The sequence below is a fragment of the Perca fluviatilis genome, chromosome 1 (genome assembly GCF_010015445.1).
Source record: "Perca fluviatilis chromosome 1, GENO_Pfluv_1.0, whole genome shotgun sequence".
NCBI classification, from domain to species: Eukaryota; Metazoa; Chordata; class Actinopteri; order Perciformes; family Percidae; genus Perca; species Perca fluviatilis.
Window position 1 is genome coordinate 25,255,383 of NC_053112.1, and position 16,558 is coordinate 25,271,940.

The 16,558-nt window shown below is 37.9% G+C and overlaps 1 protein-coding gene across 4 annotated transcripts in view; it reads right to left on the reverse strand.

Annotated features, from left to right (window-relative positions):
* Positions 1-3,274: 3,274 nt before the first annotated feature.
* The window catches only part of si:dkey-92j12.5 (multiple PDZ domain protein), a 39,904-nt gene continuing 26,620 nt past the window's right edge, over positions 3,275-16,558 (reverse strand). For 2 of the 4 annotated variants that reach the window (XM_039794027.1, XM_039792412.1), the window contains 19 exons: positions 16,158-16,217; positions 15,069-15,168; positions 13,844-14,052; positions 13,339-13,430; positions 13,093-13,225; positions 12,782-12,874; positions 11,742-11,816; positions 11,298-11,627; positions 10,936-11,019; positions 10,064-10,257; positions 9,332-9,479; positions 9,147-9,218; positions 8,518-8,641; positions 8,344-8,387; positions 7,714-7,836; positions 6,697-6,801; positions 6,183-6,286; positions 5,278-5,401; positions 3,275-4,770 (listed from right to left, as the gene is read on the reverse strand). In XM_039794027.1, the coding sequence (XP_039649961.1) occupies positions 4,624-4,770; positions 5,278-5,401; positions 6,183-6,286; positions 6,697-6,801; positions 7,714-7,836; positions 8,344-8,387; positions 8,518-8,641; positions 9,147-9,218; positions 9,332-9,479; positions 10,064-10,257; positions 10,936-11,019; positions 11,298-11,627; positions 11,742-11,816; positions 12,782-12,874; positions 13,093-13,225; positions 13,339-13,430; positions 13,844-14,052; positions 15,069-15,168; positions 16,158-16,217 (2,361 nt within the window). In that variant the 3' untranslated portion in view covers positions 3,275-4,623. The remainder of the gene's footprint in view (positions 4,771-5,277; positions 5,402-6,182; positions 6,287-6,696; positions 6,802-7,713; positions 7,837-8,343; positions 8,388-8,517; positions 8,642-9,146; positions 9,219-9,331; positions 9,480-10,063; positions 10,258-10,935; positions 11,020-11,297; positions 11,628-11,741; positions 11,817-12,781; positions 12,875-13,092; positions 13,226-13,338; positions 13,431-13,843; positions 14,053-15,068; positions 15,169-16,157; positions 16,218-16,558) is intronic. The other 2 variants (XM_039793752.1, XM_039793058.1) reach the window with 2 other exon arrangements.

Here is a 16,558-nt window from a genome sequence, read left to right on the forward strand (position 1 = left end):
TGGCAGTATATGGAGCTAGACAGCTAAATTTGTATCTTTTGCCTGATTGTCATTAAGAAATCTCAGATTTTATTGTAGTTTTTGCAAGTTCAACATGGATTATAGGTCGAAAGTTTAATGAACAAGTACTTATGTCAGGTGCTGTAGCTGTGGGTAGGTAGCTGTAGGTACAGGTGCTAATGAATGCTGATTGGTTAGTGAAGGACTTCTTTCACTGACCAATCAGCATTCATTAGCAGAATTAGCTGAATTTTGAGATGAAACTGGCACTTTTTGATCTCACGGCTTCCTCAGGGAAATTTACGGTTATTTAATAACTGCACAATGCCAATGATCTTTACAACGTCTCTCTCTAAGTAGTTTTCAACCTCTGCAAAACCTTGTGTCGTACGTCGCAAGTTTTCAACTCAAGATGTTAGCTTGGAGAGAAAACCTTTCCACCGGACTTTTTTTCTGCTTCCTCAGAAAGCACTGTAAACTTCCCGTTAAAACAACAGGTGCAGAAATGGTGAAAAAGTGATTTATCTCAAACTTATCACACCTAGTATTTAGTGACAAAATAAACATTAACTTTAATCTACATAAATAATTCTGTAGTTTTTTTAATTTATTTTTTAATATTATTCTTTGGGCATTTTAGTGCTTTATTTGACAGGACAGCTGATGAAATGAAAGGGGAGAGAGAGGGGGAACGACATGCAGCAAAGGGCCGCTGGTCGGAGCCGAACCCCGGCCCGCTGCGTCGAGGAGTAAACCTCCTCTATATATGGGCGCCCAATAATTCTGTAGTTTATAACTTTTATTTTGATTATTATTTTTAACCCAATTTTCAACAGGGTTACAAGTAGCTAGAGTAAATCTCCCTGTCGGGATTTTTTTTTTTTATCTTGCTATAAAGCAGGATTTTGAGACTCAGCATTTGACTGAATTGCTTAGGAATTGCATTTTTGCAGTGCATGCTGGTATCTTGAAAAAGAATTTCATGGGAATTGATGGAAAAGAAGATTTTTTTGGGTCCACCATTAGTTGGCTGTTCTTTCTGTACCAGCAGGTTACACTGACAGCAAAAGACTATATATATATATATATATATATATATATATATATATATATATATATATATATATATATATATATATATATATATATATATATATATATATATATATATATATCTGTCACTTCTACCCATATAGTGACAGACACCCACGGAACAATCATTTGGCCTCTGTTACCCTCACCAAAAGAGATGAACATTAGTGCCTTTCATGTCAATTGTACTCTCATGCAAGTCCTCTTATTCTCAGCTGCAGAAAAATGTCATTACAGTTTTGCAACCAGTCGAAAGGCCCCACTGTCGGTTTTATACATGATGGAAATGGGGAAAGAAGGGCTACGCGGTGGAAAAGGTCCCATTGCCCATGGTCTGCTGAAATATTCCTCATAAATGTTTGAGGTAAAGGGAATTTGAGGCTGGTTGTGAAAAGCAGCAGATCAGTCTTCTTGCTTAATGAAAGAGAAGGGAGATGCCCGCTGTGACTCCCACGAGAGTTGTATGGAAATCCATTGAAGCACACACGATAAAATAAAATACAGTATTAAAAACTATGTAGATTTGTTTTTAGCTGCTAAACAAGTAGCAGAAAAGAGTTTTATCTTTTAGAAAAGAAGAACCATTATAATGTTGGAAACATTCTTGTTATATGTGCAAATGTTAAAACCCTCTTCACGCCAGCCTTTAGGCAAGGCAATTGTTCATCTGGAGAAGGATAAACCAGACCGTGATGGCTGGGTTTCAATAAAGCTTACAATGTGAACAGATGGCTTTGATTAATGCAGAGGCTCCAGACAGTACCCTAGATGCCTCCTATTTCCTAAATAAGACATTTGTGTGCAAATGTATTGTTTGTCAAGTTGTCACCACTACTCCAGTAAATAAAGTAAAAGTTCTGTGCATTTACAAAAGAAAATGGAGTAGGTTTAGTCTCCCTTGACGTTTCACTAACTCAGGTTGAAAACGTCTTTGTCCTAGTTTTAAACTCATTCCTTCAGCTTCCTCTACAATGTTGTACTTCTCAAATTAACCTCTCCTTTCCTCCATGGTGGACAGTAACTATGTGCATTTAATCAACTAAGTACAATTTTGAGGTACTTTTATGTGTGTTTCTATTTTCTGCTACTTTTTAATTTTTTATTATTAATATTGTACTTTTTACTCCACTTCATTAATGCAATACCTTTATTTACTATTTACTTTGCAAATTTAGATTGATAATTCAAAATATAAACAACAAATACATTATTATGAATTATTATAGGTTAAGCTAAGACCTTATTGATCCCTGGATGGAAATTCTACAGTAAGCTACCCAGCAGTATAAAAAGTAATAAGAATTAGCCCCACCTTTACCAACTGCAACATTAAAGTGATTCACACATAATTATAACCCAATAAAATAAAAAAAATAAAAATAAAAATATATATATATATATATATATATATATATATAAACATTATTCTGAAATGGGCCATTCTTCATAATGTGTACTTTTACTTTAAGTATATTTTGTATTGTATTTCAACACTGTGGTTTTGCTACTTTTACTTAAGTAAAAGATCTGAGTACTTCTTCAAGCACTGCCTCTTCTGCTGTCACTCTACAATAGTACCTACTCTGTGATTTAGTGCTGCCCTGTCATTCCATGATATACTGACACACACTTGACTAAACCTGAGTGATGTTAAATATGTATTCATGTTTAACAAAGACAGAGAGAAAGAGCGCACGAGAGAGAGAGAGAGAGAGAGAGAGAGAGAGAGAGAGAGAGAGACAGACAAAGAGCATAACCACAACAATAAAACTCCCCCAAGGCTAAATTCTGATCACTGGTTTGGAAATAGATGCAAAAATATGCAAAAAATGCTTAAATCTTGCATTTAGCCTTAAAAATGTAACTGCAGGCACAGACATCCTTGTTTAACAATTCAGGAATCTTAGATTTTCTCAGATACGTCTTTTCTTTCTGGTCCGCATCTGTGGGATTTGAAAGTCAAACAATGATATCCCCTAGCTTATCCTACTCAGTATTATTCCAGAGAGATATCACGAAGCATCAAGAAATATTTCTGTGTTGTTATCATCCTTCATCAAAATGTGACCATATTTAAGGTTACTGCTTGTTTCACTAAAACATTATACGCAGAGATACATGCAGGAAGTAAGTAAGCAGAACAATAGAAGTCCTGGACTATAAACAAGTTTTGTATACAAAACTCAAACAAATGTACATTTAATAAGATCACTAACAGTACATTCAGTTGTACAATGTTACACAATCCCAAACACTGTGGCTCTGAGGACTACTTACATGAATGAAATTAAATATATTGTGAAGACTGTGACGAAAACATAAATATCACACTATAAATACATTCATATAAAACAGGTATGAGGTTTCTAAATAAAGATTGCACATTGCACTATAACAATACTTCCTGAAAGACAACTGATCAAGTTACAGATAATGAAAACAGTAATAAATAAAAACTTGGTAAATAAATCGCTGATATTTAAAGTTTTATGGATATTTAAAGTACATTGATTATTCAAGCAATCATGCCACACTTTTAATGATTACAATATGAGAATAAAGAATAAAAGTAAAACTGTCTAACCTAAAACCTTATTGCCATACAAAAGATTGGCAGAAGCACTTGGCATGTTTTGAGTCTTAGGAGTTGATCACAGTAGTTAACTCTGAATGAACAGAAGTCTATAGACAGCACTAAATAAATGTGACATTGTGTCTTGAGAGATGCTTCTATTGCATTGATATGTGGTCGGCAGATACAAAAGTTTGGAGATGGTCATTTATTCATGAGTGTGTTTACATGATGCATATCGATGCAAAAATATATTATTAATACCTTGAACGGGATAACTAAGACACATTATCATCATCGTTAGGACACTGCTGTATTGGCTTATTTAATATATGCTTTTGTTGCTTTGATTTCTATGAGCATCGTTTCTATGGTAAATTTAAAAATATCCCATTCGTATGAACACAGAGATATTCATGATTGAGATATGAAGATTAATATAACATAACATCACTGTCGGGCAGAAACCTTGTATCTCCATTTTTTTTCCTTAATAATAAATCAGTGCTATTCATTCTCTCTTTTCTTCTTTCTGTGTTTTTTACAAATACTTAAACAGTGAAGAGGCGATTTCAACTGACTTTGTCTGAGGTAAATAACTCTGTAAAGGCTAAAATGAAAACATCTAATTTTAGCCTTGGATATACAAGGTTTTTGCCTGACAGCAACGCAAAACATAAGTTCTAGTAACACCTTAACAGGAATAGGAGTTTATATTGGGAAAACTGTGCATGTTAACACCCAGTTGCAGTTAGAGGTAGCTTTTCCCAAACTAAATTCAGATACATTTACACTTACAGTATCTACTCTACCTATGATTTTAAACAAAGCTATATCACTTTAACTGTCCACGTTTCCCTTCTTAGGGTTGTGTGAGGCAGTGCTACAGGAGGCAGCTACATTATTTCATGGGCTACTCTTCAAAGACATAATGACGACCGGACACAATGGGCCGTGTCTCAAGAGAGTACTGTTAGGACTACAGTTCCCTTGGTCTTCTTGAGGATGTCCACAGCTTCAGCGTGAGTCACGCCCTCCAGACAATGTCCATTCACGGCAATGATCTGATCGCCACGTTTCAGCCTGCCGTCCTCTATGGCCGCCCCCTGCAGAGAATACAAAGATTAGTCTGTCACCATGCACCATCAGAGATCCCGAGCTGGTTACACCATGACAGTACAAACACACACACAAAAAAAAAACGATACTGCAATAACTGAAAGGAAATGTAACTGATCACAGTGAAATGAAATGTCTTTCTGAATTAAATTCCGTTAAACATGTTTTTACATGATACATTTCTGGATGATGTAATAACAATGGCATTATTACTGTACAATTAAAGGGTGTAACACTTTTAACCAATGATGTATTTAGAATTCTAAATAGTGAAAATATTTGGGATCTTTTCATAAGTTACAGCATGTTAATATTATTATTGCTCACTCATCAGCTGTTAAAATCATTTTTCAGTTTATAATTGTGTTCTTGTCTTTTACTGTGCGGTATGAACAGACACTTTGCCAGTATGACTGAATACCATACTGTGCTGTAATTTGATGTCCACACCAAGATCCCCATGAAAGACTTTTCCCTGGAGGACGTTATCTCACCTTGTTGAAGACAGTTTTGATGTAGATCGGCAGGTCTCCGTGAGGGCTGCTGAACCCTCCTACGATGCTGAAGCCCAGGCCCGAGGAGCCTCTCTCTAGAGTGATGGTCTTATACGTGCGAGCACTGCGGGAAAAGGATGCATAACAATGCGTATGTGGTGCTGGCCATGCTAGTGCTGCACTAGCTCTGCACTGAAATATATGTGTGTGTGTGTGTGTGTGTGTGTGTGTGTGTGTGTGTGTGTGTGTGTGTGTGTGTGTGTGTGTGTGTGTGTGTGAAAATAATTATCTCATCTCACCAGGACAGAAAAAAGGTGAGAAAAAAAGAGGTACATTTCTAATTACATTTTTTAATGTAAATGTGAATCCCAGAATTATTACAGTTTTGTTTTCACAACTTAAGTGTAATATTCAAGGATACAGTTTCTAAACCTTACTCAACCTTTTTGAATATAATAATAATTAATTATTGTAAGTAATGAATGTTCTTCCTTTAATTACTATAATCATTGACTTGATTTAAATGTTAGTTGCCAGAAGTTTTACAGTGTCTTCAAAGGTATTATTTAGTTTAATGAGCTGTTGAAAAAAAAAAAAAAAAGTGTTATTTTCACAATGAAATAAAAAAACAAAGAAATTGGTCTTTCGTATTGTTAACTGAAAGTTGACTGGGAAAAAATGGTTAATTGGAAGCACAGCAAAATACAAATCACAAGAAACACTGCAGCGCCTTCTGTCCAAAAGCACATTTGTCTCAGTGCTTCTCACACAGTGGCTGCACTTGCTCATTATTGTCAAGGGAACCGGGGTCTGCCTTTGTCCTTATTTGGTGAATAAACCAGGAGGGAGCCAAAGTAAGATCATAAAGTACAACAGCAGAAGACTGTCAGGAAACTGATTCTTACGAGAGGTTGTTGTGAAAGCGTGGCAGGCTGCTGGACTGGCTTGTCGTCCGCGCATGCATATCATTGTGGTCCTTTGTGCTGCACCCATCAGAACCCACTGCCACCTACACACATACACGCACACAAACACAAACACCCACACACACACACACATACACACACACACACACACACACACACACACACACACACACACACACACACACACACACACACACACACACACACACACACACAACTTTTGATGTTTTTTTAACACACAATGTAACAACTGAAGTCCGGCTCTATACCTCTTTTTCTCTCTTGCAAAAAAAATCTTTCCAGAAGCTTATTAACATGAAGACAAACAGCGTGTCAGACACAGTATTGTCCTAAAATTACAGTATAGTGTTCACATGCAAAACACTAATGAGGGGACGACTGTAACTATAAACTATCTCATTTTTATTCCTTATTAAATACTGTTCACACAGGCCTTATAGATTAACTACTGTATGTCTCCCTGTGACAATACCTGCAGACTGACGGTTCCTGGGGCATTCTTCAGCAGGACTCCAGCTTGGACATGAGTCATTCCCTCCATAGACACATCATTGATACTAAGGATCCGGTCTCCTGTCTGATTGTAACACATAAACATTTGCGAGGGCATTTTAGTAGGCTTCCTTTCCTAATCTACAATGTATTTCTTATTTTTATAATCTGTACTAATACATTTTGTGTTTTGTACAGTATGTCTAATATGTTTTTAAAATGCTGTATTTCAACCCCTATATACTGTATGACCTATGGTATGCAATTTTAAACCCTGACAAAGCAAGCATTGTTGAAACATTGGGCTATATCCTAATAAATCAGGATCTGCAAATATGCTAATTAATATACCTTAACACAGTCTATTCAAATCTTAACCTTATAATCAAATCATGCTACGGTGGCCCTGAAGTACAAATCACAACAGCAAATACAAAAATGCAATAGCAAATCATAAAACACAACGGCAAATAGGAAAACACGACAGCAAATAGGAAAACACTTCAACAAATCATAAAACACAACGCATTAACTTCTACCGGAAAAGGTAGGGCCTATCTAGTGGAGGACGGACCCTCCTGATTGGACTGACGGTCTGTTAAAACTAGGTGCTTTTTCGTGTGTTGCACCTCTCCTTCCTGTTAAAAGACAGACAGTCCGTCTGTCCAATCAGGAGGGTCCATCCTCTGTTTTTTTTTTCCTCTGTGTCTTTTCCGGTAGAAGTTAATGCCGTTGTGTTTTATGATTTGTTGAAGTGTTTTCCTATATGCCGTTGTGTTTTATGCTTTGCTGTTGCGTTTTTCTATTTGCTGTTGTGATTTGCATTTCAGGGCCACCATTCATTTCCCTTAAATGACTGGTTAACCCTTGTGAGGACAGACTTTTTGTACTCAGACAGGAGGTGAGTCCTCATGATGTGATGGCAATAACCGATCTGTCCCCATAACATAATGAATAAATAATACACAGACACAAAGACAATCTATGCGCTTCCCACCTGTAATTGCTGCGTTTTGGCAGCAAGTCCATTGGTATCCATGGTAGCAATAAAAAGAGGTACGTTGTCATGGGGACTGCCCACTCCTCCTGCTACACTGATGCCCAAGGAGTCACATGGACCCTGTAGTGAAACCACACAAACACACACACACACACACACACACACACACACACACACACACACACACACACACACACACACACACACACACACACACACACACACACACACATATATATATATAGCCTCCTTACCTGGCTCAAAAGTTGGCATTTATTTGTGACCCCTGAAAGCTGTTTTTTTTTTTTTTTTCTACTTCAAATGACAAATCCAAATTATATATATATATATATATATATATATATATATATATATATATATATATACCATACATACATACATATATATATATATATATATATATATATATATATATATATATATGTATATATGTACAGTATATCATTGTAATCTGTCATTTGAAGTAAAAAACAAAAGCTTTCAGGGGTCACAATTAAAAGCCAACTTTCTGAAAATATACATAAAATACTGAAAGTCAGTTTCACCAAGACTGAATGAGGCCTCAATAAAAACAGTTACTATTATTAATTTAAGATTTTGTCTTACCTTTTCTATTATTACTTTTCTGGAGTCAGGGTAGTCTTGAAATGCTGTTGCAGGGGAAATATATACATGCTTGCATAATCAGCTTGAGTATGTTACCAATATTCTTTACACTAAAAGTAAATTGTGATTGTGTTTATATATAGGCTACGCTCTCAGAACATAAGGGCGACTCACAGTAGCTCCCAGTCTTGTTATCTGTCTCCCTCTGGTGGCCGAAGGAAGTATCACATCCACTTGAGGGGGTCAGGGTGGAACAGTCAGAGTCTTCACTCTGGATAAAACACAACTTAAAGTACTCCTAGGTTCACAAAGTACTATTGTTAAAATGGTGCAAAAGAGTAATAGTTAAATAACAGACACCATTAAAATTACTGAGCTGATTTAGTCTGGACTCTCAATACAAATCATAGAATTAAACAACAGATAACGTCATACATTTTTACATTTTCTTTAATAGCCAGTAGGGCTGCTCGATTATGGAAAAAAACATAATCACGATTATTTCGGTCAATATTGAAATCACGATAATTTGACATGATTACTCGTTAACTTCTGGAAAGATGTTGCAATTATTGAACTTAAAAAACATTGGAAAAAGTTAAATAAATCAACAGTAAAAAAAACACATCTGTGAAATTTGCCTTAACACTTTCTTATTTAAACTAAATAATTGTTTTTTTCGATTATTCTGTTTTTGTGATCATTGGGAGCCAAAATCATAATCACAATTAAATTTCGACTAATTGCACAGCCCTAATAGCCAGTCATGGATTAGACACAGACAGCCACAGGAAACCGCTTACCTGGTTCTGCTGTGAGTATTGCAGTCCAGCTTTAAAACGAGCCACCTCCAGGTGGACTGCTCCACTGCAACTCTGAGAGAAAAGTGACACATCTCACATAAGATGATGAATATGTAACAAAAATGCATAACCCCGCAACTAATTTGTTTACGGACTCAGTATGTGTGTTCGTGAATGTGTCCGACCTGTAGAAGCGTGTGTGCATGTTCCTGCGGTGCTGCACGGACATCCTCCCCATTGATTGACAGAATCTGGTCACCTAGCAACAACCTGCCATCTGAATCCGCTACGCCTCCTCTGATGATATCTGACACAAAGACGCCTGTGTCATTACTGTTGAAAGAAAACAGAGGTCAAAAACTGTGTCTGTGTCACGCTTGTAGACTGAATTATGTGACCTGTAGGCCTGCTGTTTTGCATAACGTCACACTTGACTTGTGCAAATTATCTATCCAACACCTCTTCTTTACAATAATGATCCCGGTTGCTACAGAGTTTCTGACCTCTAACTGGGTAAAGGCCTTTAAAAGTCGAGAACACTCTCCTCTTCTGATACTCCTCTCCCTGATAAAGGGAGTGTAGCTTGACAGTATTGACGTTACCTTTACCTATTATACATCTTTGACAAAACACTTGAAAAGACCCTAAAGTATGATAAATAATTATTTTTCTCGCTGAAGTGGGTCAATTAATAAAAGAGCAAAATTGTAAAAGTAAATAATACCATCCGATACATCAGTTGCCTGGCAAATTCTCTGTGACTTTTCAAATATAATATCTCAAAGCAAAACTGCCGTTGCAACATCTAGGCTGGCTTTAGGAGGCAACTACAGTAAGATTTGGTCCAACAGGCAAACCTAAAGATACAAAAAATAACTTTGATGTTACTCATTTGTTCAACAGCATCATGAACATACGTCTTCCCCACTGTGGTTAACCCCAGCCCCTCTCCAGGGCGAGGCCTCAGCTCCAGGCTGAAGACGTCCCACAGGTCCTCCTCCCTGTAGGCCTCCTGGTGCCTGAAGACACACAGGCGAACACGCTGGGTGGTGAGCCGCAGCACGCCAATGGCCTCATCATGAGTGGCCTGCCGCAGGTCTATACCATTTACCTGGGAGGAAGTGAGAGCCATAGTTGTATGAAGGAGGTTAGGTGTAACTGTATTTGTTATTTTAACAGCAGATGGATTTTACAACTAATGAAAAGGAGTGAGTCATCATGATTAATGGCTACATTGAGGGCACTGGCATCAATCTACAAGCATGTTATTGTTTTGAACCATCAATATGTTGCTGCTTCCTTTTGCTCTGTATTATTTGTGCGCTGTTTTGGGCATGCTGATTTTGTTGCTTTCGTCGTCATTTCAGCATCATATTGTCTTATGTCTGTATTTCTTAACCTGTCACTTCATTGGCTTTAAAACTTCTTGCCAAAGGACTGCAGTTTAAAATTTAAAATGGCTAACACTGGCAAATTTACAGAAATGTCGACCAATGTGTGTTGTCCTCATAAATAAAGACATTATAAATTAAACGTTTACAATATTTCATGATCAGAAATTGGAGACACAGGCCATTCACTGGACAGTGATAAAATAAAAATACAAGCCTTGATTTCTGATCACCAAATTAAATAATAAATATTTACATTTGACCAGTTTTAATGCGTTGTATTGTGTTAACTATAATGGAATGTGATCTAATCGCAACAGATTTGGACTAACACTAAACACTGTCACTGATTCCATCAAATGAATAGATAATGGAATGTTTGTGTGTACCCATTATACCTCTAATATCTGGTCTCCAGCCTGCAGCCTTCCATCTCTCTGTGCTGCTCCTCCATCATTTACTTCATGGATTATTACCGCCCCCTGGTGGAAAAAACAGAAAAAACATTATTGCAGATAATCCAATCCAGCTAAATTTAATCAGCATTGAACTATTTAGTAATTCACAATACAGCATGTTCACCACTTTCACTGATAATGGCTGTGCAGATGCATTGTATTGTGAAGAAAACATAGACCAAACCCATATTGCCTAATTTGATGGTGTAAATCTTGATTAATTAGGATTATCAAGGGTTGATAAAGTTATGATAGATATGTGTTAAATGAAATTATGTCAAATATCAATTGGCTGCTCTCACCAGCAGAGTGTCACATCCTCCGACAATGCTGAGGCCCAGGCCTACATTTCCTTTACAAAACTCTATCGTTGTTTCCCTGCCAGCCACAACTGGGCAGTACAGGGGGTCAGTGGTTGTGGGAGCTGATCCAAGCCAATCACACTGCCCGGTGGGAGAGGTCTGCATGGCATTGAGTGATGAAGAGAAGGAGACAGGGAGTGAAGCAGGAGAGAGAGAGCAGGGATAGGAAAAGGATGTCGGGAGAGGTAAAGAAGAAGAGGAAGAGAGACTCTTGGAGGGTCTGATGGAGAGCTTGACAGTGACCCGATGTTTGAGAATCAAACTGGACACCTGAATACAGAGAAGACAGGTGAGTCATAAATAATTACATCAGTTTGACCTTGTGTGTGTGTGTGTGTGTGTGTGTGTGTGTGTGTGTGTGTGTGTGTGTGTGTGTGTGTATACCTTGTACACTGACAGTCCTGCAACAGGTACATCACCCACTGCTATGATTATGTCTCCAACCTTTATCCTGCCATCCTGCACCCAGACAGAAACATGAATAAAAAATGGAAGATAAGACAAAAATGTAAATACTGTATATGCAACAGACAGATGGAGAGGAAGTGAGATTAAAAATCAAACACACCCTCTGGACAAATATCTGAACAACCGTTGCCTGGGGCCCTACATGAAAGCTTATTAGTACATGACGACATCACTTTAATACATGGCAACCATTATCTCAAGGTTACTATGGTTTAAATATTATGAGAAATACCAAGAGACCAGAGCCATCAAATCATAGTTTACAGCTGCATACTGTATATTGTACAGTAATGTGGTGCTTATTGAGTGCCAAAGTTACAGTCAGGCCATTGGGGCTTGATAGATGCAAAAAAACTAATGAAATTATGTACAACCTTTCTGCTGAAATAATTCTAAAGTCTGTGATGAAGGTAAAAAATCAGCTAAGATGAAAGACGAAAACAACACTCTTAAGTATATAGAGTATTATATTTGAGTGAAGAAAATGTTACTTTGGAAAATTATTATGAACACTTTTGTGAGGTTATGATAACATGCAGTGGTAGAATGTAACAAAGTACATTTACTCAGTGAGTATTCCCATTTTATGCTACATTATACTAGATCTCAGAGGCAAATATTGTACTTTTTACTCAACTACTTTTGTTTGACAGAAGATCTGGAGTTTACATACAAAACATGACCATCATGTAAAATATGATACGTTGTTATAGATATAACTACACAACAATCAATAAAAGTTGTTTAAATTGGCTTAAATATTTAAAGCTGCTTACACCTTATGAATCTGTAATAATAATACAAATATATGCCATAACACTCATAATACACATTACAGGTAAGAGAGGTACAAATGACACTGTTGAGATACAGTCATCGTATGTAGGCTACATGAAGGAATAATGTTATTGATGAAGATGTTGAAGGTTATGATGATGCTACTGGTGATGTCACACCTTACTGGCAGTGCCGTGCTGGATCAGGGACCTGACCACCACTCCTTCCTTGGACTCCCCCTCTGCCAGGCAGAGGCCAAGACCTACGTGATCCTGAATGGAGATTGAAAAAAGCAGACAAAAAGCTCTAACTTTGAACCAAGATTTGGTGAAGCAAATAGCTAATTTCATTCTTTACAACAATGTGGGAGGGTAATTTTATTTTCTCTAGTATAGAGACTGTTTTTGCTACAACTAGAGTCTGCTATCATGCGAGCTGTTAGATATGTGCAGCTGGAGGCCCGACAATGGATTTACTGAAGGTATTGCACCTGAGGTAGGGTGATGTGCTGGATGTCTGTGGATAATCCTCCACGCTGTGCAGAGTCTATCTGGGAGTCAGTGCCTGTGTCCTTGCACTCTGTTGTGGATCCATGTGCTGTTTGACCCAGAGCTGCTTTATTCCTAGCAAAACAAAACCAAATCTGGTGTTATCCCTGAGCTGGTCATCAAACACATGTATCCTGTTAAGTTTGGGAGAAATGCAAATGTCACCAGAAAATCACTTTACATGTTACCTGATGAGAATTATCTTGACTTTCGATGGAGTGTTATTGATGATGGCGGAGGCGTTTTGGTGACTCCGGCCGTACAAGATCTGACCATTGATCTGGAAGAAAAATCGCATCATGTACAACCTTAGCAATCTTTATCAAATCCAGTTCCACATAAATCTGCCTTTCTGCCATCTTCTTCTGACTCCCCTCCCCCTCTCAGCTGTCAGCCCCTCCTCTACCTCCATTTTCCTCATCTTCTCTATTACACAGTTGCTCATCGCGAGAATTCAGCCCAGCACCAACCATCCTTCAAATGGTAATTCGTCTGATAAATCTACTTTGCAGGCACTCAACGCTCTCTACTCATCCATGCCTCCTACCCACTGCTCCCTTTCTGCTGCTCTCAATTTTGACTCTCATATTATGTCTCTCTCTTGGACTCCAACCCCTCTTGCCCCCCTAAAAACTCACCCATTTGTTAATCTCAACCCTCCTAACTCCCTTACTGTTCCCATTTCTTCCTCACCTCCAGTAGCTCGTCTCCAACCCGTATTCTCCCATCTAAACCAGCAGGTCCTTGAGGGTCTATATCCGCCACGTGGACACTCATGCGGGCCCTGGAACCATCCTTGTTCCCTGAGAGGCTGATTCCCAGGCCTTGAGCCTCAGGGTCCTTCTCCAGCTCAATCATATGGAGCTTCCCGGATAGGCTACCATAACGCTGAAGCATCTTTTCTAGGAGAGACAAGAGTTAACAAAGAGAATATGCTGGGTAAGCCAGAAAAAGTGTGGGATGCTAAATGTTATGACTGACACTTCATGTACAATACAATACCTGTAGCGAGGAAGCATTACACCCTTAAGGAGCTTGTGAGTGTGTGATGCCGCGATTTGTCTGTGTGTATGTCTATATCTGTGTGTATTGACTTGTGTGCAAAAGTAAGCATTGTCACATAGACTCCCTCAAAGGTACCCTATGGAGTTTTTGTAGCGCTATGGATCAATGTTTTTTTGAGTGGTTCCCTATTTTGTTTGTTCATGTGAATGTGCACAAGGAAACATATGAGCATGTTAAACATTCCTGGCAACAGTTTCACACTATTTCATTTCATCTATAGGATGCAGTAATGTTCCAACAAACATAACAATATGCCAACAAAAGCAGTGAAGAACACGTGGACATGGATGTAAAGCAATGCAGGTTTCAAACTTTTAAGGAAAATCTGCATTCAAAAATGTTTTATGAGGAAATAAATATATTCAACACATTTGTTAGACCTCAAGGATACCAACCCGAATGCAGTTTGATTAGTAACACTGACTGCTAACAGAAACTTTGTTTGTTTACAAGAAAACTCCAAAGGGCACTTTTAATACTGTAAGTGCTTAAAGCAAACCAAAGAAAGCACACAACTTGGATACAATTTGTTTTGCCAAAGAAGAGACTGACAATCTCAGTTCTCTTCTGAAAAAGTAATGGACGTTGAAAATACATTTCTAAAATGTGATCATTCAAAGAGTAATTTCTAAATGATTCTGAGACTCCTGACATTTTTTTTTATTTGAGTATTACAGCGTTTCTTTTGTAATGGAAGTGTATAGCACAAATTCTCTCCGGGCCAGAGGCCAGCGTGTGATCTGCACTGTGTAAAGGTGGCTACTACACTAAAATCGCCACACAGCTCCTTTTCCTGGGGGCTTTAAAGCATCCCTGTGTAAGTCTGTGTGACGTCTTTATGATGCAGACTTACTCCTGCCAGTATCGCCCTCATCTTCAGCTGCCATCGTGATTGGTGTTGCGACAGTTATGGGGCTTCTCCTATTCGTTCTATCAGATGTTGGCGAAGGTACCTTGGGAGAAGTTTTGCATTATTGAACAGGCAGAGTTGGAAATGCCTCAGGGGTCCTTCAGGCATGAGTTGGACTACCCCTGAGGCTTGTTCAGTGTGCTTGATGTAGCAGTGGGGAAAAACTGACGAACAGGATGAATTAATGAACACAGTTTTAATGTCAGCTAAAAATAACATGAAAGATGACCAGAATCATGCATTATTTTGTAACCAACTTACAAGTGCATGGAAATATAACTTCAAAAGGATGCACTGTCTATTTAGAGAGTTATACATCTCCACCAAAGATAAAAAACAAAGGGTTTAAACAAACAAGGTAGCTGCGAGGGACTTTGAACTACAAGCGTTCTATCTATAAATATGCACGTTAATTAAGTTTTTGAAAGTTGGCTTAGCGCAAATGCTAATGCAAGGCTGTTTTTAAGATGCTGCATACCCATGATAACACACGTAAACACACACACACACACACAACAATGTACCAACCTTAAAGGGAGTGGGAGTGAAGGGGTTTGTAGGGGAAAGACTAAGGAACAGACTGAGAGTCTCTGGTTCCTACGATCAGGAGGGGAAACACAGATATAGTCTTATACACATCACCACCAAAACAGCAATCTGCCTCTCAAAAAACCCTTTAAAGCCCCTTCATTCTTTTTACCGATACCAATGTAGGTGTATGACTCATCACTCTATATATAATATAGTGTACACATAACATTTTCTATTCACTACAACCATAGATAGCCAAACATCAGTAACTGTGTGGGAACAGAAACTGAGAAAAATGTTTTTTACAGCTTGTTATCTGTTCCAATGAAATCTAAAGTAGCAGTCACAACCTTCAAAACACAAACAAGAAACTACCGCTTTTTGACTTGACTTCCGTGCATATCATTTTCTATGCTATACAATAGATTTTACATCGCATTTATCTCTTTTAAAGAGAAAACAGCAGTGTGAAGCTCAACGTATCTAGTATGCCAGTGTTACCTTGCTGCTGTGTGAGTTGGACTGCAGAGTTAGTCTCTCATGGTTGGTAAGCATAGGAGACTGTGGGCGAAACACAAGAAGACAAATAAATATCCGTACTGCAGATGCTTCAAATGATGGATGTTATGTGTATATATATACTGTATATGTGTATAGTTTCGGTCAAAGATAATTGTGTTCAATATGCTTTGTGTCCAGAGGACATCATATTGTAATGCTGAAAAACTCCTACGCACAACATTGTTAAAACTTCTGATGGAGTAGACCAACAGAATATACACTGCACCTTCTCTTTGCATTTATTATGAGTATAATATAAAAGTATTGAGATTCAGTGTGAAAGAATCTAAGGCCTCAAGGGACTGACATGCTACACAATGTAATGTATATACTGAATATGC